The sequence below is a fragment of the Apis laboriosa genome, unplaced genomic scaffold (assembly GCF_014066325.1).
Source record: "Apis laboriosa isolate Shangri-la unplaced genomic scaffold, ASM1406632v1 scaffold16_cov148, whole genome shotgun sequence".
NCBI classification, from domain to species: domain Eukaryota; kingdom Metazoa; phylum Arthropoda; class Insecta; order Hymenoptera; family Apidae; genus Apis; species Apis laboriosa.
The window spans coordinates 1,347,830-1,374,016 of NW_025222129.1; the positions used below are offsets into that span (position 1 = coordinate 1,347,830).

General features: G+C 32.2%; 1 protein-coding gene across 3 annotated transcripts; it reads left to right on the forward strand.

Moving 5' to 3' along the window:
* Positions 1-473: 473 nt before the first annotated feature.
* LOC122711385 (CLIP-associating protein 1-A) lies at positions 474-25,333 on the forward strand. Of its 3 annotated transcripts, XM_043930133.1 has the most exons (25): positions 474-1,068; positions 8,022-8,127; positions 8,533-8,704; positions 8,835-9,011; positions 9,235-9,311; positions 16,686-16,717; positions 16,800-16,884; positions 18,233-18,390; positions 18,473-18,709; positions 18,801-19,054; positions 19,129-19,313; positions 19,742-19,852; positions 19,937-20,032; positions 20,129-20,309; positions 20,380-20,614; positions 21,331-21,396; positions 21,587-21,918; positions 22,009-22,312; positions 22,413-22,576; positions 22,655-22,793; positions 22,860-22,992; positions 23,088-23,247; positions 23,332-23,545; positions 23,606-23,812; positions 23,882-25,333. In XM_043930133.1, the coding sequence occupies exons 1-25, from the start codon at positions 880-882 to the stop codon at positions 24,086-24,088; spliced, it is 4,221 nt and encodes a 1,406-aa protein (XP_043786068.1). In that variant the 5' UTR covers positions 474-879; the 3' UTR covers positions 24,089-25,333. The 3 variants fall into 3 exon arrangements, with proteins under 3 accessions (XP_043786068.1, XP_043786069.1, XP_043786070.1); XM_043930134.1 differs by lacking the exon at positions 21,331-21,396; XM_043930135.1 differs by lacking the exons at positions 474-1,068; positions 8,022-8,127; positions 8,533-8,704; positions 8,835-9,011; positions 9,235-9,311 and adding an exon at positions 16,182-16,536.
* The last annotated feature ends 854 nt before the right edge of the window (positions 25,334-26,187 follow it).

The window sequence follows — 26,187 nt, forward strand, 5'->3', positions numbered from 1 at the left end:
TCTTTTTTTAATAAATTGAATTCTATCAATAAAACTAAATTGAACTAATATTAATAAAAGAAACTTAATTTTTTAATTGTTCGAATATTATAATAAAATATTTGAATAAATAATATTTGAAATTTTAAATTTAAATTAAAAATTTGTAATAATTAAATTCAAGCGGACATTATTCGTATAAAATTTAAAAGTTTGAATGAAAAAAAATATGAAATGAAAAAACACAAAGCATACATAAAATTATATATTCTATACATCAATTTTATAAGTTAATCAATTAATATTAGCAATTAATATATTTATAATGTCTAAAATGCTAAAAATGCAAAAATATTCGTAAAATATTTGAAATGAACAATCGATAGTTACAACGACGTCCGTTTGAACTAATTGGCGTTGTAATCGTTCAAGAGAAAGAGAGATAGATGATTAAGAAATCAAAATGGCGTCGCGTGCACGGTGCCGATAATTTTCGTTACATTAGAATGTTCGTTATTATTTTTTGTGCATGATACAAGTAAAATGCGAGCAATATATGCTGTTTAAATGAGTGACATTTGATGAAATTTTATATGAGAAATTGTGAAATAACATCATTCTTGTAGCATCATAATTTTGGAATAACTCGTGCGACAACCGTTGTGAGACAATCAAAGAAAAAGTACTGTTTTGCGTATGGCTTTTAAACTGCACGGATAGTTTCATATCGCTGTTAACCGTGTTCTTGGTGAAAAACATCATTGACATGACGAAAGACGTGTGTTTAATTTTCGTGCATTGTGAAACTACGACAAGCTATGTGCTTTGACGTGCACGAGTGAAAACTAGTTTCGTTCAAAGACTCGTGAAGGTGTGGAGACGACGTGCGTGTTAGCCACCATGGCGGTGAATCCGCGTGATATGGATGGTTTTATGCCGCTCCTGTCAACGACGGACATCAAGAAAAAGTTAAATGTTGGTAGTTTGCTGTTGAATTATTTAGGAGATGCAACAAAGAGTATCGAATGTCAAGACATCGGACAGTTTATCGATAACATCATACCATGGTTAAGCAACGGCAATCCTAAGGTAACATCTCTCTTCAATCATTTTCTCTTGGGAATTAACATTATGAAAATCTTTAGATAATTTTTATAATTTTGAACTTTTACATTTAACTAATTTATATACAAAAACATCGTGCTCCTTTATCGTTTCTGAATTTCAAATATAAAGTGAATTCTCCAAGCCATTACCAGATTTTGTTGTCAAGTAGCACTTTTTTATATTTTAAAATTCCTTTATTATTCTTTTTAATGCTGATTATGAATGTACCCATCGTTTGTTATGTAAACAAGACCATGCTAAAGATGTGCTAACTTTTTACGATTTGTCCCTAGTCATTCATTCATATCAATATGAAGATATTTATATTCTAATTTTCATTATTATGATTAACAATCAAAAATAAATAAAAGTTTTATATAAAAAAATGATTTCAAAGAAATTAAAATCATTGTGGGGTGTGCCGGGTAACAAAATGACTAGATTGTATGCGTACAAGCAGAGGTGCTCATTTATTGAATTTCATTATGCACGAGAAGGTAAAAAATTTAATTGCTAAATACTCTCAAAATCAGTTCATTGAATTTACATAATCATATTATACATTAAAAATATTCGAAATAATAGAAGTCATAATCTATCACATTTTTGATTTTCTCCCAGGATAAAGACATATTTGTGTACATTTTATTTTGGTCGACCTATATCTTCTGCGTATACTCGAAACTTTCTACGCTCGATACTTGGGAATGGACGATGCTACCTGCGACAGCAACGTGATTGATTTGTAAATCAAATTCGAATTTATTCGGCCAGTCGAGGAAAAAAAAAAAATTAAATTTTTATATATTTTCTTCACAGACATAGAAGAAAACAGATGATGCACGAAATCTTTAGACAAGAGTCAAAAGATTCGATATTTTTTTAATTACTCAATCGAGTAATTAAAATCTGATTTATGTGTTATCGTTACCAATTTTTAACAATAAAGTTAATTTTCATCTTCGAAAAGTATATTTCACTGAAATTGGTAGCTTTTTTTCTTCATTTAGAGATCGAGTCAGCTGTGTAATCTCAAACTCTTATTTCATATTCATATTCAACATTCTACGATAGTTGATAATTCAAACAAAGTTTTAAATTATTTTTATTCATGGATATGATTCTATAAATGTATATATCATTTTAAACCTAATATATATTTCATTTGTATTAGAAATTATTTCTTTTAAATCTACTAAAAATCAATAATATGTCTCTAATTTGAATAATATTCTTCCTATGATGATATTGTAATTAATTATTTTCAATTAAAATAATCATTTGTTTACATCATGTGCTTTAAACGAAAACGATTATTCACAATGAGTTCACTCTTCTTCAAGATACCAGAAAACTTGGGCTGGTTCTGCTTCAGGAACGTATATGGGAAAAACTTTCACACCATGTACGTAAAATGTCCTTTGGTACAGTATGTCATGGAGTATGTGATTGAACGATTGGCGTTTAGTTGAAGTCATTGGTTTTAGTTAAACGTTCTCTGATAATAGATGCAAAAACTTTCGATGCAAAAATTTCCGACAGGAAAAACATAAAAAATCGACGTAAGGAAGTTGAAATCATCGAAATCTAGATTCGTAGACAGCTTCGACGAAACCATTTGTACGTGAGTATAATCCTTTCCTAATAAAGACAATCAGACTAGAATATTCTTGTCCACGAGTTGAGTGTCTAATCGTCTTTATTATTCTCTTGTTGAGATGCGATAAAGAAACATTAAGTGTATTATAATTTATTAAAATGTTTCTATTTATATTTGAAGAATACGATCAATGAATAAGAACAATATGAACAAGAGAAGTTATGAATGAAATAATTAAGCAAAGGAATTTTTTTTTCATATGTTATACGAATATTTTTTTCTTATTAATAAGCATTTGAGGAAAAGTCGCTGAAAAAGTAAAATTTTTTAATTCTTTCTTATTATTTCCGGGCGAGTTTCTACAAATTATCTCATGGAAAAATCACATGCACGTTTAGAATGATATTTCTTAAAATAAAGAGACACATCTTGTAGACATTGATCAAAAATTTGATTCGTCTTGGTTGATAGAAATTCGTCGTAGAATGATGTCATCAAATAATTGAAAAATTAATAAATTTCATCATACATGATAACTTTATATTATCCTGGTCTTCTGTCTACGAGAAAATAAACAAAAGTCCTTTAAATTTAAAGCAATATTTAATTAATCAAGTTGTTTGCGATTCAATCTCGTTCATAATATATGAGCCAAGGATCTCTTGTATATCACGTACGGTATATATTTCTCTGTGTATAATGTACGAATAAGCATAGTAAACCAACATATTTATATGTATAGTTATCCATTCATTCCTATATTTAGAATTGCTTTTTATTATTGCACGCGTTGTTACTCAGTTCTTAAGTTTTTCTCGCAGGTAATCAATAAGCGAAGGAAAATCTCAAGTTTTTATAATTTTTTGTAGAAATACCAGGTGGAAAGTTCGGAAACTTCACATGAAAGAATTTTTTGTTTCTTTCGACTGGAGTTCAATATTGGTAACTAAAAGGAATTGCATTTTAAAAATAAGATCATAAATATAAATTATTTTACATCATTATCTAGTATTTATCACTTGTTAAAGTCTCGTTATTAGCTTGAAAATATTAACAGAATGTGCAAAATATCTGTGAAAATAGAAAGTAAATATCAAGTAAATAGATAACAATCGTTCTTAAGATTTAACTTTTTTTTTTTTTAGGATATTGAAAATAATACTAGTATTTAATCTTCGAATAAAATGTAATATATCGATTCAGAACATTATGAAGCCTATTATTTAGTCGATAAGATTAATCGTGAAAAAATTACAAAGGCATACTTTAATATTTGTCAGAAGATTTCTAGTCACGTCTCAGAGAATAAGAAATACATTGATCGAAGAATTACGACTTCGGACTGTCTGTCTTCTTAATGAAAACGTTGTGATTAAGGCAGACTACCGTTCGTTTTTAATTTTCACCGAACCCACCATTGTCGTAATTTTGGCAGGAAGCCTACTACGTGATGAGCCTTCCTATTTCGACAGGATATATCATCTCTATCGATCTGGACCGAAGTTTTTTATGTTGCGGATATATTTGACCTTCTCGCAGTAAAATTAATCTAAAAGATTTATTTTTCAATTATTTCAATGATAGTTAAGATTTTAATTAATTTAAATTTTAATTATATTTTGAATATGATAAAATTTAAAGTTTATATCATATTACTTAAAATCTAGCAATATTTAAATTCACAGAGAATTAACACTGCATTTAAATTAGGTCAATATCTGAATTAAACATTAATGTAATATTCAAAGATTTTAACTATCGTTTAATGTATTTTCAGATTAAAGGAACAAAGTTCGGAATTATTGTATAATTCATATTTGTTTCGATAAGATTTCTCTTCGTAACTTGTCTCATATCTTATTACTATTGAATAACAATATGCCTCATTATAGAAAATCTTAACTGAACCATTTTTGCAAACCATCGGTGCACCAGTATTGATGTCAAGGACACAGAACAACGTAAATTGCGGTCCGTAATCTCTCTCTCTCTCTCTCTCTCTCTCTCTCTCTCTCTCTCTCTCTCTCTCTCTCTCGCTTTTTCCCTATCGTTTTCCCGTTTCTTTTCTTCGTCGTAAACGTTTCCTTTTTTGAATTTAAAGCATGACATCACCCTCGCCTTGTGGTCTCGATGCTTTTTTTGTGTCGCATTAGTTTGTGTTATTTTGTGCAACTTGCATAACTATACCTTTGCACGATCGCGCTCGATTTTATTCGCGTAAAAACGATAGGTATCTTGATAATGCGAGCTGGAATTCACAGCAACCGGGTTACCCTTCGTGCCGTCTGTTATTTCATAAATTATTAATAGCTGGCTAGCAGCAATTACACTTTTAATTTAATTGGATACATCAGTATCTCGTCTCAAAAATAATATATATATATATATATATATATAATAGAATCGATCATAGATCAAGCATAATTTTCAAGAAAAATAGATTAAAGATGAATCTTTAAGAGAGAAAAAAAAAGATATCATCGAAATCGAGTATATTTTCATCTATATCCTACTCGTATATCGTTAAATCTATTATCTGATTATGATCGGTGTTTATTAAATCAATACTTAATTCTCGTTACATAATTGACGCAGTGCGGTTTATTTCGTTTTGGTTATGATCGTTGGTTACTAAATCAACGTCCTCTTATATACCATAATCAACCGAAGAAAAATTTGTCCGAACAACACGGTTTGGCCGTAATTGCTCATTCTACTTATTACGTCAGCTCTCGCGCTACTTTAGGCAGATACGTGACACAAGGTCCATGTTGTGCGATTAATAATTGCATTCCATTTACAACGTATCGAGTCAGCCAAACTAAGAATAAGTACAACTCGTAACAAACAGTGCGATAACAAAACCGTGAAATCATCTTCTAACTCGGAAGAATGTTATGAGAATATTATCTGTTTGTTCCAATTCGTTCGCCTTTCCCGCGTAAGAGCGATTATACACTTGAATAGGTTTTATCCATCTATTTGTCTCGTGTTGATGTTCCGCAACAAAAGTACAAATGCATTTCACTGCGAACGACTCTTCTGCAAGTAGGAGGAGTAGCCACCTCCCACGTGGACTTAACAGTTTTAACGGGCCCTGCTCCCAACTTTGACGAATAAGGCCAGACAAATCGCCCACGTTCCACGTTTACGCGCCGACTTTGAACGCTTTTCGAACCATGCGCACGTTCATTCTATTGTTACTTCCCGATGATCTACTTGATGGGCGAGTTAAGAAAAGGTCGCGTTGTCAAATCTTTTTCTCCTCCCTCCCTCCCTCCCTCCCTCCCTCTCTCTTTCTTCTCCTAGATTATAAATTTTAAAAATAAAAGTTGTGAGTGTTAGATATGTGGATGATCAAATTTTCGCTGATGCGCATCGAAAGCAAATTTTGTTAACCTTTTCGTTTAAAGTAGTCGAGTCGAGGAATCTTTGTTTGGAGTAGAAGATTAAGATAAAGTTCAAGTTCTTTCGAGTCTTATCTATGTCAAGTAATACATGTCGCATTCCGCGATACGTTTAATCAATTTTTTGTTTTATGCAATTTTAAAAATAGCATAATCAATTATCTCTTTCGAATGTGTATATATATGTGTACACACACACACACACACACACACACACACACACACACACACACACACACACACACACACACACACACACACACACACACACACACACACACACACACACGTATTTGGTATAGCTTTAAGATATCTCTATCGTGAGAGATTAAACACGTTCGAGCGGGTGCGTTTCGCTAGGCTGTTAACGATTAAACCGTGTGCTAATTATATGAAAGTTAAGACAGAAAGAGAAACGAAAAGTCTCGGTGCTGAGCAATGATGTCACAGCCAGACGACAGCCCTGAGAGAACGTTTACCCCGCGACACTAAAATAGGTTTATATGCCTATGTATAGCGCTTCGTTAAATGTATTTAAACTGTCGCCGAGTAATGGACGCTTTTGCAGACAGTGACATTGGATTTGCCGTGTGCACTTGAGGCACGAGTTCGGCCGAGGAGTATTGCCAATGCCGATTGGGATCGAACGGCCATGCTGCCCACGGAGGAATATTCATTTTTCTTCCCTCTCGTCGCAAAGCAACCACAACCGGGGTTTACTTTGAGGGGTTCTACCGCGATAAATGCACCGAACGCTAGCTACACTTGCACTTTCTATATTGATCTGCTCGTCCTCCTCCCGGAGGAGCAGTTCGTTCACCCTCAAATCCCAGCTTCATCTTTCAATCTTCGATATCTCCCTCGGATTAGTAGTATTTTTACAACGTTTCATTTCTTTTTGCCGTTCGATCATATTATATATTATATTATATTATATTATATTATATTATATTATCGAATATATTATATATTTTTCGTTTCTTAATTAGATAGGAGATATTTTTATGAGATTGAATGTATATTTTGAACTTAGTATTCGAAACGGTACGTGATGTTACTCTCACTTCCTAGATGAAAAAGATAACTGATAGATTTCTCAAAAAAGAATTATAAATCTTTTCATTAAGAATCGATGACGTGTATGTTTCACAATTAAATTATTAAATTTCATCACCGAACTGTACGCACGAAAAATTCTTATTGATTTTGCGCGTAACCACAAAACCGGAATGTGTGTAATTCGTTCAAACCTCCGCAATTATGTTTTTTATGATGAAAGCGCAGAGGTAAAGAAAAAAAAGGAGGGGGGGAAGGAGAAAAAAGAAGGAAAGAAAATACCGTGAAGTAATCATTACGAGTGCATGTAGAGGATTCGCAGACGAAGTATAATTACGACAAGAGGGAAAGCGAGGGGTCTACGATTTTTTAGCTTTCAGGGAAGCAGAGTTTATCTTGCCTGGATCAATATACCCTGGACCCTTCTGACGATATTGATGCAAGGAATTTTAAACCTTTTAAATATGGGAGATCTTGATTTCAAAATATGTTTTTTTTTTTTTTTTTTTTTTAATAATACGAAAAACGCTAAATCTTCTTATAAATTTTTTTGATTTGCAATCATATATATCAATATATGATATGTTGAGCTCGTGTTCGATATTCGTGACGTTATTCGACAAACTGGTTTTCCGTGTACACATTTTTTTCGCCGAGCCTTTAATTAATCTCTCGTCACAGCAGCGCGTATAAACGTCTTCTATGTTCAGTAAATTACCCAGCAAACCCCGATTGCCTTGGTAGGTACGGTTAGAAAGCCGTAGAAGATTTAGAACGATTTCTGTATAAACGAAAGGGGACAATCGTTCCTCTATAATCGTCGATATATACCGATATATAGATCTAACCGATTCTTGATTCTGTTGTTCCAGGTCGTCCAGAATGGTTTAGAAATCCTCACGTTTCTAGCGGATCGAATGGGTCACGACTTCAAACCTTATATTTCCACTATTATTCAACCAACAATAGATCGACTGGGTAAGTGTCGCCAACTTTCTTGTACCTGTTTGTCTTTCGGTATTCATAAATTATTTCTAATAAATTTTAATTTATTCGCTCTTTGAAATTTATTCAACGAGTAATTATTTCGTGGAATTAAATGAAATCGATAGCCAATAAATGTATAATTATAGTGGTAAATTTAATTTGTTTTATCATGACAACGTTTTCTTATGATTTCGTTTCATATTTTTTTGAATCATTTATCGTGAGTAGATGAGCTCCAGATGAAATAGGCACGGAAGTTCAACCGCATATTACGAGACGAGATATTATGACAGAGTTATAAATATAGAACCGGTCCCTACAAGTTTTGTTTCCTTTATTTATAATAACGAGTGGTACAATTAATATACAGATATCGATGACGTGTTGCTTTAATAGGTGACAGCAAAGATGCGACACGAGAAAAAGCGCAGCTAGTGCTTCTTAAAATAATAGAAAAAGGATGTATGACTCCTCAACAACTTTTGGATAGACTGCGGCCGGCCTTTAATCATAAGAATGCAAAATTACGGGAAGAAGCTCTAATTTTGTTAACAACAACGTTGAACGAGTAAGGACCCGTGGAAAATTACTAAAATTACAAAAAAAAAAAAAAAATAAAAATAAAAATAAAAAAGGAAAAAAAAGTAGCTAAAAACATCGTTAAAACATCCGGTTATACTAATGAATTTTTTTTACAGACACGGCGCTGATGAAATGATGTTGTCAGGAGTGATTCCGAGTATCGTAAAATTATTATCAGATCCATCTGAAAAAGTGCGAGAAACTGCTTTGAACACATTAGCGGATATCTACAGACACGTTGGCGAGAGATTACGCGTGGATTTGCAGAGAAAGCACAATGTACCGCAAGCTAAGTAAGTGAAAAAAGGGAAATCGAAATCTTGGCTTTCCGCTTGCATACGTACAAATTAAACATTACTTTTTTTTACTCTCTCTACCGATTTAACCGAAACGATTTTATATGTTAAACTGCTTTATACTTGGAAGAATATAATTACATTAGTAATTCTAATCGAGTATGTTGAAGTCATACGTATACGTTTCGTGTTAACTAATACGTTTGATTTTGTGTTGCAGATTACTGTTGTTGATAGAGAAATTCGATCAATTGAAAGCGGCCGGCGACCTGCTGCCTCTAGCAATGTCTTCGGATGGTGAGTAAATCCATCGAATTTCCTTCTCAGCAGGTATCCGGTAAATTAAGTCGGAGAAGGTATAAAAACCGATTGCCACGCGCGTCATCTCCGTTATATTATTCAAGCTGTATCGTGCTGCCATCCCACAGCCATGAACGCTATCGCGTTGCGAATACCTTCGAATAGACCGAGAAGACCAACCTTCGTTCTTTCCTTCCTCGCCTCTTGCTTTCTCACTCTCCCTCTCTCCTTCATTGTCCACGTTATTGGTACACACGATGAATATTTAGCAAGGACCGCTTGTTCTTCAACGTGATAAGAATATTCACTTAATTCAGCACGGTAAAACATAGCCAATTTGAATTTAATTACGTCGCACTGGCACGTTTTCCGCTCGAACTTCTGGTTTGATTGTAACCACTGTACGCATTTCTTTTTTTTTTTTTTTNTTTTTTTTTTTTTTTTTTTTTTTTGAGTAATACTTTACTCGACAATACGCGTTTTTCGAGATTGATTTTTCTGCAAAATGTGAATGTAATATTATTGAAAAAAGGAAAAGAAAATATAAAGCTATAAAGTTCGAGACGATTAAGGAATTATATTTCTGTGCGATGCGGATGTTGATTTTTATTCGAATTATAACTTCTTTGGAGATTGTATAATATCTCATCAAATAATTCCATGAAAAGATACTGAAAGATCGTCTTTTTTTTTTTTTTAAGGAAAAAAACGTGTCAAATCAAAGGTAGTTGTATCTGTATCGCATTAAATGTCATTTCCTTGAACACAATGACATTACTAATTCGTGTTATCTATTCTCAGATATTACATAATATTATATATACAGCTATGGTGTACTATGCAATATCGGCGGTGTATTGTTTCAAACGTTGTCTGTAATTCATACCGTATTAAAGCTGTTCTGCTTTAAACAAACGGCCTTGTAACATTGTAAGATTATTGCCAGGGTATTCGAATTTCGATTGCAAATATTACATCTCGCCAGCAACCGAATACTTAACATATTACTTGCAATACTGATTAAAAAAAGGAAAATGCAACTCAACGACACCGATAGACAGTAAAAAGTACGGATAAGCCGAGATTCTTGATGAGTCATGATGCACATATGTATTCCATTGTATAATTAATCTTTGTTTCTTGTTAAAAAAAATATGACTATATCTCTCTTATATAACGATAAATGAAAAGAGTATACATCTCGGCTTAAGTAATACTGTCTCGACTAAATATTTTTACTGTACAACTATTATACAGCTGGACTGTAGCGACTTGTATGCAAAACATTCGTAAAAAAAAGTGGTGATGAACAGAATTATTTTTGTTACGCGTTTCGAATTTACGACCGAGACAAGATGTCTACATTTAAATAAGGAATACATTTCTTATTCTTCGATGTTCGATCACGATTAGGTCATACATGGGCTTGGCAAGGAAATTACGGTTCTTCGCTTGATTTCAGATATATTAATAGAACGCCAAATTACCATGAAGAACTAACTATCGATCTTCCTGTCTCTTCCTTTTTTCATCCATGATACGCAGGATGAATTTTTTTATTATCATTTAAAAATTCTTCGTTATTATTGATACTGATTTTTTTTTTTACGAAATTTTCTATCCTCTTTCTTCTCGTTTCTTGTTCTTTCCTTTTTATATATACGAAGAAGAAAACGAATGCATTTAGGCCAACTATTTTTTTTTTTCGCCTTCCGTCGAGCTCTTCTTGTCATATGATAATGCGATCATTTTTCTCGGTGTGGAATTTGCACTGCGTACCCGTATGCAGCTTAGCGCCACGAGTATCCTTGTACGCGCGACGTGTGACACGAAAAGGTTGAACGAGCACGGCACCAGGAAAAATTTGCATAAGTCTTGTATTCTCGCTCTCTCTTTCCCTATGACCCACGATCACAGGACTGTGCTAGAAGTTCACGTATTCCGTATACCGTGATTTCTCCAACGTTCCACGTAGCACATACGTATAACCTATACGTTACGGCGAAACAGCTTTTTCTTTACACGTCAATTTTTAATTTCGTCCGTTCCCTTTTAATTTCGGCTCGTTTGATCGATTATAAACTATATCCAAGATTAGGAGGAATACTTGGTTTTTTTTCCTTTGGCAACGATAGGAAATCTCTGACGTATATTTCTCCAGCACCAACAGTTTCACCGGGACGGAGATTATTCACCCTACCCTTCACCGCTCGATCGAAATTAGCACCCACACCGTTCAGCTTGAACTCGCCTTCTTATTATGCGACCTTACCCTGAGGACAACGGTTGAGACGCGTGCACACGTGCACACAGGAGAAGTGAAAGGTAGGGTGGTAACACAGATTTATCTTCACCGGTGTACGGTTTTACCGTGGTTCACCGTTCTGTGCATGATCAGATATTAAGCGCTGAATAGCGCACCGATGCCCTTTTTATATCCTCTCTTGTTGACTCTCGCTGACATTCTCGCTGCGCGGCACACAAGCCGCAACAACTCGTTCGCACTCGCCAACTTATCGACAAAACTATGCGATTCTACCGCAAGGAAAGTAAGATAAGTGCGACTGATCGATAAAAAAGATCAACGATGGTATGGAAGAAAGTTTTCAACTATCCGAGTTGGGACGAACAAATTCATCGTTCGTTGTAGCAACCGTTGTTTTTGAATTGTGAACGATCTCCTCTCCCCTTTCTTCGAAACGAGCACAACGTGCTTTTCTCTCCCCTCTTCTTGGTTTTTAAAAGAGGAAAAAAAAAAAAAAAAGAAGTCGATTAATTACCTTAATAGGATAATCGTTTGTTTGACCCGCAACACCGTTTGCTTGGAATAATGATAAAGGCATGTTTTCTCCCGATAATGTGTACACAGTGTGTTCATACTATTATGTAATAAGAAGGATAGCATTATCGTGTTCAAAACGTGCTTATTCACGTGGGCGATTTTCTTCTTCTTGTTCTTAGCAATATATTTAATAATCGTTCCGTGTGGAATTGGCACTCGTGTTTTCCTTTTTCTTCTACTAGTGGCACTAGTATCGTGGCTAACGATGGCTGTTACGCGCGATGAACAATGGAGAATCGCACGCGGAAAGACGCGCATCGTGTTCTCCTATCTTTTCTCGTTGTTTCTCGTTATAGCTTTCTTTGATGGGAAATCGGAAGCACGAACGTATCTCATCGATGGATAAAAACAATAAATAACGTTACTTTCACCAATGAATGACAGACACTGTAAATACGATTTCCGATGAAATTACCATCGCTATATCTCGTTTTCTATCGGTAATTTATTCCGCACTTGATTCCTATTGAATTTCTAGGAAAATGAAGAGAAGGTGGTAGTGCGTCAAAGTTCGTTGAAATAGAGGAATTAATCAGTCCCACACCTTGCGAGGTTAATTATATCTATGATCGTAATTATTAATATTCTTATCATGTAAAATGTAAAAACGTGATCACGAATTCGTTCTCTCAAGGAAAAACTTTTCTCTACCTCCCTTTTTTTTTTTTCGTGAAATTATTACTCATTTCTAAAGGAACCGCTTCGATCAAAATGATCGGACTTGCATTTTTTCGAAGCATATTCGGTAACGCATTTGAAAAAAAAAAAAAAGAAGGAACAATGCGAATCAATATAAAAATGCATGGACCGGATAATTAATTTAATACTTGTCTCTTTTTAATTCTCTCGGAATAAAGATTAAGCGAACGTTTAATTGCATCTTTAAATTCTTATTCGGAACGTGTAATTATCCTGAGATAGCTACTGGCTCAAATTATTTCTTCATCGAAGCTTTATCTGTGTGTCGTTTTCACGGTCCTGTTTGTATTCAACTTCTTGCCTCGTGCTTCATGGTAGGGAATTCTCGATGACGGTACGCGCTGTTTATTACAGATAAACATTGTAATTGCACCGTGATCCACTTATTTCCCTTCCTATACCGTGGTGGATTTAATTATACCTCGCGATGCATCGGCATTCGTGTTAATTATAAAATCTTTTCTTGTATCAATTCTATAAATTAAAAAAAAAAAAAATTGGAAAATTTTGGACGAAGGATGTAATGTTTCCCTCCGTTAGAGGGAATCTAATTCGAACGCAACCGCAATAATTTTACCTTATTCATTGCACGACCTGTTTCTTACTCGAATCAATATTAATCTTCGTTACTCTCCCTTTTCGTATTATCGATTTTTCTCCATGCACATTGGAAGATGTTTAAACGACAGCAAATTGAATGGAATCGCATTAATCACTTGTTTTACACCTGGACTCGGGGACAATTTGTATGATACTTTTACAATCAGGTCAATTTATTTGTTTCATTCGGCCTTTTTATTTATTTTTTTTTTTCGACGAATATGGTGTACATTTAATTATTATTATCTTGTTGTGATAAATCAATCGATAACGCGTCTTAATTTAAAAAGCTAGAATAGAACCTGCTGGACAGTGAAAAGTGAAAGTACAACGAGGAAGAGATAAAAATTATCGTATTCTTTGTATAAATTCATAGTAATATATGTAATAGTAATAATAATTAAATATATATCTTTTCCTTTCAAATGTAGGGTTGTCAATCGGATTTTTCACCTATCTTTTGCCGTTTCTCGTTCAGAAGAAGAATCTTATAAAGAAAGAAATTAGTCCAAGTTCTCTAATAGTCGAGACGTAACAGAGAGATGGGTTCTCGAATGTTATGGGTCCCTCGTTTGGCCCCCATCGAGGGACACTCGATAGGGGAAGGTCCCCTTCCTCCTGTCCGACTTTAGCTCGGGTCTCGCGACGGTCTCGCAGCGCTTACGGGAGTTTGTAAACGAGTCGCCATTTAGCAACGTGAGAGACGCGTGTATGACGAAGTGAAGACATCGTGGACTCATCGAGAAAACGTATCCAGAATCGTGACGGTCTGCTTAGTGATCTTGATCGTGTTTTTTTCTGTGTCACGAGCCGAACACGATCTGGCCGGTGTGACGCGTTCTAAGCGATACGTGTTGTTACCGTTCACGGACAATGGGCAAGGACGATCGTTTCAATTTCTCTCCACTCGTTTGTTTACCTGATCAAACGCAGCTGCTGAAATACGTTATTACAATATTCCTCCATTAGAAAGGCTAGAAGGATGGATTTGTTGCAGAAACGTCTGCCGTGTTGGTTGTCCTCGATGTTTTGAAAGACACCGCGATATTTTAAGCGAATATTTATCGTAGAATATTTTTAAAAAGTTATTTAGTTCGGTATTGTGCGATAACGATTATAACCAAGTAGTGCAACGTTTCCGTGCATATGTACATCGTGTGTCAGTTGTCTAGTGAAAGACAAGGCAATTCCTTTGTTAACTTCTTGATACAATGGATTAACGGATGCGTGTTATTTAAAAAAATACGACGAAACTATCGACAATTGTATCCTGAAAAATAATCATCGTGTCTGTCGCATTTCAAGATTGAAACACGTGGAATACGAATAAATTTTTACCATCATTGACGTCTTCGAAGCGAATAGATAATGTTATAATATTACACGGGAGTCGATGTGTTTCAAATGGAAATCCTTCTCGAAGAAATATATATTTATACATATAATGTTTTCTTAAAATCAGTAAAAAAATCATTAAATTGATTGAATTATTAATGAACTTTCACAAGTACAATGAACAAATAACTTCGGTTGAATTATTAGATAATTTTTCTAGTTACTCTTCTGTTTTTTGTCCCAAAGAAAATTGTGTTTGTCCGTTTTATTAAAATTAATTTTTCCAAGATATAAATCGAAGATCTTTACGTGATCGTTCGTTATTGATATAATAAAACATAAATAAATACTCATGCATATACACGTGTGTGCTAATGGATTACGCGTAAGTGTCTGTGGATTGTGCTCATGACGCAATGATCCTTGGAAGTGCAATTTATTTTTCTCTTTCAACTCCGTCGTCGATTGTTTCATTGTAAATTGTAGAAAAATTCTTACACAAAATGGAAATGCGAAACGTCGTTGAGTAAAATCTGGATTAAGTCAACGTAATAAGGATGCCAAGCATGTTATCTGTAACGTGAGAAAATAACTCTCTCGTCTCTCATTGCTGTGCTTATTAGCAGTGATATCGTGAATGCAAAGCCAACTTCTCATTTTAACGCGTTCAACTGCTATTCGATATCTCATAATTCGATCATGAGAATGATAAAAATGAATCTTTATTTATCTTATTTATCTTTATAATTATACGAATGAAAAAATTTATATTCGTTATCGTTGTTACATATAACAGTGTATAGATTGGACATAGTTGATATCTATTTTAGAAAAAAATATTCTTTCGATATTCGATTGTTTTATTTATTGATTCCCGTCGGTTGAGGAAGTGAAAGAAAAAGACGATAGTTGCGATTATGTTAAACGAGGAATTTCGCATAAAAAGTGAAAAATGAAAGTAGACAATAAAATTTCAAGATGGAATTATATATATATATTTTTTATTAACAATCGTAAATTTTAATGACTTAAATTTCTGTATTCTCGAAAAATTCTATCGATAAAATTTCCTGATTATGAAATTGCAATTAAAAAAAATCATTAATTAGTTATTAGAATTCTTTGCCTCGTTAGAGGATAATTCAAATCACTTTCACTGACGTGTACTATACATAATGATTATTTTTATCTTACACATTCTAGAAAAGAAGCGTAAATTCAAGGAATTTTAATTTCTCAATCGTTTTTTTTTCGATCGTTTTATAAGTGAAAAACTTGTTTTTTCTTGCAGAAATATTTTTGTTAACAACTTTATCAAACTTTGTTTCTCATATGTATAATTTTGATTATTATCATATCATTATAAAAAAAAATATAAGAAAATTTATAAACTTATTGTACCAAAATGAAGACGTTTTGTATTATAATTATTTTCTTTCAAATTATATTAAAATATAAACTACATTTTGTACTTTGTCGTAAGAGATCGTTTCATAATTTTGTCATACAATTGTGATTGAAAAAAGTTAAGTGTGATTAAAATGAATGATACTGAAACGTGGTTGTCAAGCAACCATCGTTGCTTACATAGAGGATTAAAAAAATATCCCAGTATTGATAAAAAATTGTGGGATCCAAGTAGTAAATGGATTCTCCAATGGGATAATATTGTAAAACATCCAGGTGCTAGAGCAAGAGGATGCCATTGTGATATTCATAAACCACCATGGCTATATCCAGATTTAGGTACAAAATTTTATAGGATAAAATAAACTAATTAAAAAAAAATTTTATTTTTAACTGATAAATTTATTATGCAACTTAATAAAAAAACTTTTTCGCTAGAAAATAAAAATTATTACTAAATTTATAAACTTTTAACATATTTTTTTCAGTTGGGAAAATCTCTGATGAAACAGATAGAGCTGTAAGTATTAATTAAAAATTTAAAGTATATTTAAATATTTAAAAATGCGCAAGATAATGCGAAATAAATTTAAATATTTTAGATTAAATCAGCTCCTGTGAAAAGATCAGCTGCTCCTCTAAAAAGAGGACAATTTGGTCCAGCAAAAACTTCATCTTCAACTCTAGGTACATATGAGTTAAATCTAATGGTATTTGTAATTATGTAAAAATCAATATCAATATCAATATCCAAATATATAAATCATTTTTTATTGTTATATTTTAAGCATGATGTAATTTACACTCATTTGAAATAGGTTCTAAATTAATTTTTAATTTGTACCTTTATCATATATACACATAGACATGTTAGCAAAATTTATCGTATTAATTAGTATGTGTAATAACTTGAATTATTTCATAAGTATATTTATACATTATAAAGAAGTCAAAGAAAAGACAATAATGCTCCGTGTAAATTAGCTTTCAAAATTTTAATTCTTTAATGATATACTTAATTATTTGATTTATAAATTTTAGTTACATCATTTATTATGTTATATGTAAATTAAAGCGCTTTGTGTGTTATAAGTGCTTTATTTATGTACGAAACAAATATTCGGATTATTTCACGTGAATGTTATAATTCCTAAAATTAATACATTAGGAAAGCACATGTTCCTCCACTGCAACCAATGCACAAGTGTGAAGCGTGCTAACAATTCTTGCTTTCTTTTACTATGGCTCAGCATTTCGTATGATATTAATAATATTCTTTCCAACAATATTACAAAAATACAAAATGTCGATAAACTGTTGACGTTTCGATGACGAGAATGCTAATTATTCGCTTGCATGACAGCTCAGCCTGGTAATACACCTTCCATGGTTCCAAGGGCTACAACCGTCAAAAGAAACGTGTCAGTAAAATCGACATCAGGTATCTAAAATTTCATTGGCATATTATTTTTGTAATATATCATGATGGTCTTTTCGTAAATTTTCATATATATTATGAAACGATTTTAGCTTTTGTATTATTTTTCTTCTTTTTGAATTTCCATCATGATATAAGTACAAAAAAAAAAAATTTCAAATTCAATCGAACTAATATTCATAATACACTATGCATATTTGATACGAATCCCTTATTCAATGTTGCTTTATCTTCTTTTATTTGCGTCTCATTTCACGCGAGCATAAAATTCTAGAACGCTATATATATATTCGTAATTATTATTTAATTGTCTTGCTTTTTATATCATTCTCATTTAACAATGTTCTAAATTATCATAAAGTATATTCAATGTTATAAAATGTCATACGAAACATTTTTTTAAAAAATATTTTATTAAAATATAAAAGTTCTAAATTTAAAGATATAATTAAAATTTTTCAATAAGATTTATACAATTTTTTAAAATATTTAATATTCTATATTCTAAATAAAAAAATAAAAATGTTATAGGCAATATCTTATAAAATAATATTATAATATATGCATTAATATGAAAAAAAAAATTAATATATTCAGCTCAAGCTGGTGCTGTCGATGAAGAAACTTTCCTTACAACATTCGAAGATGTGCCATCCGTAAATTTATTTTCCGCAAAAGATCTTGAAGAGCAAATGAAAACTATAAAAGATAATGTTGGTGATGATAAAAAAGATTGGAAACAAAGGACAGAAAGTGTATGTATCAAGATAATATTATTATAATATCAATGCTAATCGATTTGAATTATATATGCTAAAAATTTAATTTTTTTTACAGATGAAAAAATTAAGAGCAATCATTATCGCAGGTGGTACGAATTTCGAAAACTTTTTAGAAAATTTGAAGAATGTTCAAAGACCTTTTGAAGTTGCTTGCATGGATCTTAGATCGCAAGTAGTAAGGGAAGCTTGCATTACTTTAGCATATCTTAGTCAACAGTTAAAAAATAAGTTTGCCAGCTTTGGAGAAGCAGTCTTATTCACCTTAATGAATCTCATACAAAATAGTGCCAAGGTGAGACTCGTAATTATTTAGCGTCGATATTGACGAAGAACAATTGTGATAACATAGAAAAACTTTTACATTGACGATTTTGCACATTTAGGTTGTGGCAACAGCTGGTGCCGTAGCAGTAAGGTTTATTCTTCAAAATACACATTGCAGTCGTTTTGTGCCAATTATCACATCGTGCTTAAGTCACAAAAGTAAAGACATACGTCGAGCTTCATGCGAATATCTAAATCTAATTTTACAAATATGGCCTACTCAAATATTACAAAAACACGTGACTACATTGCAAGACACGATCAAGAAAGGTATTGCAGATTCAGATTCGGAAGCAAGAGCTTTTGCTAGGAAGTAAATATTCTTGTTGGTTTCGTTTATTTTTCCTTTATTGAAAAGGTATCAGATTGTATTTCGAATCTTTTCAGATCGTACTGGGCATTCAAAGATCATTTCCCGGAACAAGCAGAAGCATTGCTCAATAGCCTTGACACTGCATATAAGCGTTCGTTAATGTCTCTCAGCAATAGCGGTAGCATTAACAGTTTAAATGTAGTTACGAGATCAGCGAGCGTTAGTCCCCGAACATCCAGACCAGTCATGAGTGTTACAGGTATATCTCCATATTTTTATTCAATTATCGAAAATGAAATAGATATATATTTGAAATAGGATTGGTATTGATGTAATTGCAGAGACAAATATAAGATAGAACAATTCGGTATATAAAATACTTCTCGCTTTTTTTCATGCTGCTTTTGTGACTCCTCTTTATATTAAACATATGAAGGTAGTACGGAAAATTTGCATCAAACTTCGGGTCAACCACATGGCCCACTCAGACGAACGCCGTCCTTACCACGGTCATATCGTCAATCTGGTATCCCAGTCCTCCAAAGACCCACTGATAGTCATTGTAATTGTTATCTTCTCGTTTGATGTTTTAAAATATCACCATGACTTAGAACATGCACTGTTGCTTCTAATATATGTGAATAGTAAATTTTTTTCAGTTTTTAATTTTTTTAATCTTTTCTTCAGATCGTGGAACTTCTAGTGTTAGGTCGACTAGTGCGATAGATTTGCAAGCCGCACAAAGAGCTAAAGCGAGAATGATGTATGCGAACATGAGTAGACAGAAAGCATCGCTTCGTGAGTATTTATTGCTAGAATCTTCAATTATTCTAGTAGTTTTTTTATTATATATTTCAAATGAATTATAATTTCTTCATTTAGCACGTCCTAGCAAATCACCAGACACAACTGCTGTTGCTAGTCCAGAAAGAACGGCAAGAACAAGAACTCGAATGTCTGGAGTGTCGCAATCTCAGCGTAAGTTCATAAAAAAAAAAAAAAAAAAAAAAAAAAAAAATTCATTTTTTTAAAGAAACGTGTAATTTAATAAAATTTATATGTTATATATAATAGCTAGCAGTAGATCAGGATCTCCATCATCAAGACTGAGTTATGCAACTTATAATCGTGAAGGAGAATCGTTAATTGCAAGACCTAGACGGTTATCTGGACATGGAATCAGAAGTACTGGTAATAGTCGTGAGCCAAGCCCACAAAGGTTTGGAATGGACAGAAGTTTTGCAAGCAAAATACGGTAATATTTATCTTGTTAATTTTGTTTAATTTTAATCTTGACCGAATAAGGAATATTATATAAAATATAGAGGAAGAAGTTTACATATGTCTCCAACGGATAGACCTCAATCCAGACCAGTCATGGCACAAAAGATGTTGCAACAATCACGCGAAGCAGAATCAGCATTGGCGGATGCGCTTACATTTGAAAATATTGATAATTATACAAGAACACCAAGAGGAAAAGGTGATCACAGCGATGATAGTGAAACTAGCAGCATATGTTCTGAACGAAGTATGGACAGTTTTAGACGACCAAACGATGTAAGTATAAGGAATGATATGGACACTATTAATAGAATAGCTATTATTTCATCATCTCATTATCAGATCCATCACATTAAAAAAATACACAATAAAATAATGCAAAAATAGAATATCCAATATCCAACACAAAATACATTGATTTCATGTAATTAAAACATACACGTCTTTATTCATTATTATAAATATATAATTCATTACTGTATCACTCAAACTATTCATTACAGTCATTACACTTATTTTATCATAATGCTTATCTTATTTTGTTTATTTAAATAATGCTTTTCTAATTTATTTACAATGAAATTAAGAGCTTGCAATATTATTTTTATTTGAAGATTTTTATTTTTTATGCAATTTGAAAATGCTTTAAACATATTTGCTTTTAATTATAGACAAGTTCATGCTATGTGCTCATGTGTATAATTTATTATTTCATGTAAAATAAATTATATTTTCAATTAATTAGACAATTTGAATTTCCGCTGAATTTCATTTATTCATATTCGAAAAATATCAAAATATCTATTTCTTGAATTTGACAGAGTAGAATAGTAGATCACAAGCTTAAAAAACAAGCTTTCAGCATCTTATATTGTAGATAACGCATGTCTGGTTTTTTCTTTTGGTTTTTTTGCGGCGTATTTGTTTGGTTTGGACTAATGCGATGCGCCGTTCTGTTCTCCATATCTGTCCATCGTCCATCTACCCATTAGTCGTTCTCATGGAGTGGCTCTCAACAAAGACTATATCGTGATATGTGGGATCAGTCTATCCCAAAGGTTTGTTAAATTTAATATTCACTTTCATTTATTTCATACATATTCGATACCTTACACTATACTCTTTTGCCAAAAAAGGAAATATAGCAGAACTCGATTGAAAATACATTTGAAGTATTTTTATTGTGGACAAATTTTTTACATTATATATATTTATAGAAAATATAATATATAATCCTTTAATTTTCAGGATATTAAGGAAATTATAGAAAATTGTGCACATAAACATTGGGGCGATAGAAAAGAAGGTTTAGTTGGATTACAACATTTTCTTTCAAACGGAAATACGCTTACAGCTACGGAATTGCGAAAAGTAACGGATATTTTTACGAAAATGTTCATGGATTCTCACACAAAAGTATTCAGTTTATTTTTGGACACATTGAATGAACTAATAACTACTCATAGTGAAGATCTTGGCGATTGGCTTTATGTTTTATGTGCAAGACTTTTGAACAAATTAGGCACTGACTTACTTGGTTCGATACAAGCAAAAATTCATAAAACGCTTGAAGTTGTTAGGTAAGAATGGATGTAATTTTTATTAATTTTGAAATTAATATAGACTTTTATATTTATTTTAATTATTTGTATTTCTCTCCGAATTTGCAGAGAATATTTCCCAGGAGAGCAACTTTTACCTGCTGTAATGAGGTATTTAACAGATCCAACACAAACTCCAAATTCTCGCGTAAAAGTGGCGACGCTTATGTTTATTACACAAATAGCAGAAACAGCACAACCATCTGCACTTAATAGTTCTGCAGGAACAGCATTAGCAAGGTTACTTGATTGGTCGAATGATGTTAAAAGTCAAGAAGTCAGAAGACATGCACAAAATGCTGTTATATCGCTATATAATTTAAATCCTCCAAAAGTGACTATGATATTAGCTGAATTACCGAAGTATTATCAGGTTAGTTACTATATAGAATGTTTTTGTAATAAATGAATATTCTATTTATATTGAACATGTATATTTATATATATTATATGTATATTTATATATATTATAGGAAGCGGCATTGCCATTAGTACAGAATCATTTAAGAAAATCATCAGGTTCGAGTAATCCTGCATCTCCTGGAACTCCGCCTCCTAGAGCACAGAGCTCACCAGCTCGTTCGAAAGGTAAAACTGATATCGACAATGCGGATGAAAATTTGGAAGAAGTTTATAAGTAAGAGTGATATTCTTAAGTTGATAATTTTATTATTTATAATTTTTAGTCATTTTAATTTTTAAGTATTTTCTACAGATCCTTAAGACGTACAACAGCTGAAATACAAAATTATGGTTTTGAACGTTTAGAAAGAGCAACTACTAGTAAAGATAGTGGAATTAGCAATATGGCTGATGTAGAAGAAAAAATGGAAGGACTTACATTATGCAATTCGGTAATTAAATAACTAATATTCTTAAAATAATATAGTAATTGAAATATGTAATAGCTTTATTTTTAGGGTCGTTCATCTTCCGTTTCTTCTCCTACCCAAAGAGGACGATCTGTTACTAATATTACAGTAAATGGTTCAAGTGATACTATTGCAGGAGATCTAATTCTACCTCAAGAAAATAATGGTTACAAAACGCATGGTAAATATAGCATTGTTTAAAGTTATACAATATAATAATATTGACTTATTTATGTTTTTTTCATGTATTAAATTTCATGTATTAAATTATATCAGGTTCATCACCTGATTCGATAAAAAGGCCAGAAGTTTTAGATAATATGATTAAAACATTACAATCTAAAATGACACAAACCGAAGAAAAAGTATCAGCATTACAAGAATTTCAATTATACGTTCGTGAGGGAGATGCCTTGTACATTAAACAAAATTTTAAGTATGTATTATTAATAATATATAATTCATGCGTTTGAATTATATCATTACAATATGAGAATTGTAATTATTTGTCTTTATCTAGAAAACTGCTCAAAACATTATTAGATAGTTTGACTAACGATAGTAAGAAGATGCAAGTAGAAGTACTTCAAACTCTAATTGATATGCTTAAATGTACGGAACTTGTAGATAGTTTTTCTGTTTATCCTGAATTACTGGTTTTAAAAGTGATTAACGCGTATAAGTTAGATGATCAAAAACAAGATTCTTCCAGTAGCAGTAATTCCAGATCTCCAGTAAGTATATAAATTAATTTCATAGTATATAAACGATTATTAATATTTTCATTCTATTAGGTTCTATGGATGGCGGAAAAGTGTGCTGCAACGATAGCAATGGTTTTAAAACCAGAACAAGTTATTCACTTAGTATCAACTATAATAACTACTGAACCATATCCCTTGAATATGGGCGCAATAAAAATGCTTCATAAGGTTGTGGAACATTGGGGTCGTGATGCAATAGAACCTCATTTATCAAAAGTTATGCCTGGTCTTATCAAAGTGAGTTTAAATATATTCCAAAAATAGATTTTTTATTGTCATAATATACAATATTATATTTTTGTACAGGCATATGATGATACTGAAAGTGCAGTACGCAAAAGTGCTGTATTCTGTATGGTAGCAATACACTTGGCAGTTGGTGAAGAGTTGTTGAAACCTCATCTCAGTTGTTTATATACCAGCAAATTGAAGCTTTTAAACATTTATATACAACGCGCGCAACAAGCGAACAGTCAACCAGCAAGTCCACGTAGCAATAATAGCAAAAATTAACTAACACCAAATTCCGCGACACTTAGGATCGCGATACTTAAAAGATTTGCTCGTTTGAGTGCAAGACATGAACGAATGCTGGTTAGCTTCCTTAGTAAGTCCAATCCGTGACAATTATCATCGAACGATAGAACAATACAAGTCGATGTTTTTCAATATGATAGACTGATCTGCATGATTTCACAGCAAGGTGTGTGCGACATACCTGACCTCCTGACAGTGATGTTGCACAAAAGCAGGTAGTATACAAGTTATTTATGCATATTGTTTTGTTTACCAAAAATTTATACCTATTGCAATGAGAGAATTGCTTTAGATGTAAGATTTCTCCAGTCATAATATATATATTTTTTATTGATACGTTACATCTTGATATTAAGTTGCAGCGTCGTTTCTTATGAAAGAAAGAAGAAAAGCTTTAAAAAAAAAAAAAAAAAAAAAACTCCTCCGTATGTTATGCAGCTCATAAAGAATAGTATCGTGCCTCTTGTTCACTTTGTGATTTTTGTATACTTTAAATTTTGTTCGCTATTCGTTAGGATATTGTATATATTTAGGTATCTCAGTGTATTGTTGTGCATCTTTTAGAGTTGATTGCGATGATTTAATAGGAATGTGATTCCAAATAATTTAAATGTCGACTCGATTGAAAGTATGAGAAGACAGTGCGACATCACTGCCGAGAGACTCATATATTTTGTAAGCAGAATGGACGTGAATTGCCAATTATAACGGTACCGAAAACATTATATAAAAATACATTATACGCTTGTTCGCCGATTTACAAACATCGCTAATATTATTGCACGTGGCAATAATTTTGCTGTGCACTTTGCAATGAATAAGTTAGAAGGGAAATAAAGACTCGGTAATATCAAGATGAGAATGGGCGTTATATTTGGTATCGGCTCTGTACAACAGTGATAATGAATAAATTTCATATAAAATATTTTTTTCGTATTTCAGCATTAACGAAACAAGACTCTCGCGAGTATCGTATTTGTTAATGATTACATGTATGCATAATACGATTGTCACGGGAGCTTTTATAAAACACGTATAAGTGGAAATGTCGAAAAAGACATAATGAATTTATTTGTTCAAAATCCATGTGCTAGTCAGTTTCCAAGGACGCACAATGATCCAAGAGATGCAGACGAGATAAAGTTCAGAAGTTTTCTCAAAAAAAAAAAAAAAAAAAAAAAAAAAAAAAAAAAAANAAAAAAAAAAAAAAAAAAAACAAAAATAATATTTGAACACAGAGTCTGTGAGAAAGAAACGGAGAGAATGTGTAGAATAAATGAGAGATGCGACGAAATCAGCAAAACTAGAGTAGGAATGATTAAGGGAATGATATTCGAAACTAACGTTAATATTTAAACTATTCGTCACGTTGCCAATAATTAAACGAATGCTAAATCAAAGCTAACATAACAAGTTTAGTAACATTCTGTGCCATTGTCGTTTTTTGTTTTATTTATATAAGGATAAAATTATACATAATATATATATACACACATATATATATATATATATATATAGATCATTTCGCCTTTTCTTACTAGTAGGATGAAATAACGGAATAATTTCATTGAAAGTGAACCATTACAATATTAAAAGCAAAAAAGAAATAGATATTGCATATTAAATTTGACCATTCATAAATTTTTCTTCAAAGATACAAATATTATAAATTAAGTTGAAATATAAATCTTTGTGAGATTAAAGTTATAAATACGATTCACACCTAACTCGACATAATAAAACACGTGATAATGTGTTTTGATTTTTAATAGGTGGCCAAATAGTGCCAAAAAATGGTAATGTGCGACAGGAAAAGCAATTGGATTCAAACGTTCGAGTAGTCAGGTTATTTCTTTTACTTGGTGCCTTTGGCGTCGTCAGAACAAGATATGTTCGGGGATCGTCTTTCATCTTCTTGTAAAAAAGAGAAAAAGCTATCGTTAAAGTGATTGTAGTGCAAGTAGCTAGAAAACTCCTGTATTTGCTGATGTTGCGTAAAACGGACAGTGATTAAGTGATCAAGATAAAAGTTTCTCATTCGTTATTACGATAGAAAAAAAAAAAAAAAAAAAAAG

Excerpts from the sequence above, each read along its gene's own strand:
- LOC122711385 (XM_043930133.1), top strand. The coding sequence starts at position 880 with ATGGCGGTGAATCCGCGTGATATGGATGGTTTTATGCCGCTCCTGTCA. Across the intron at positions 9,012-9,234 it reads CACAATGTACCGCAAGCTAA|ATTACTGTTGTTGATAGAGA; the intron begins GTAAGTGAAAAA and ends TTTGTGTTGCAG. Across the intron at positions 19,055-19,128 it reads GCAAGAGCTTTTGCTAGGAA|ATCGTACTGGGCATTCAAAG; the intron begins GTAAATATTCTT and ends GAATCTTTTCAG.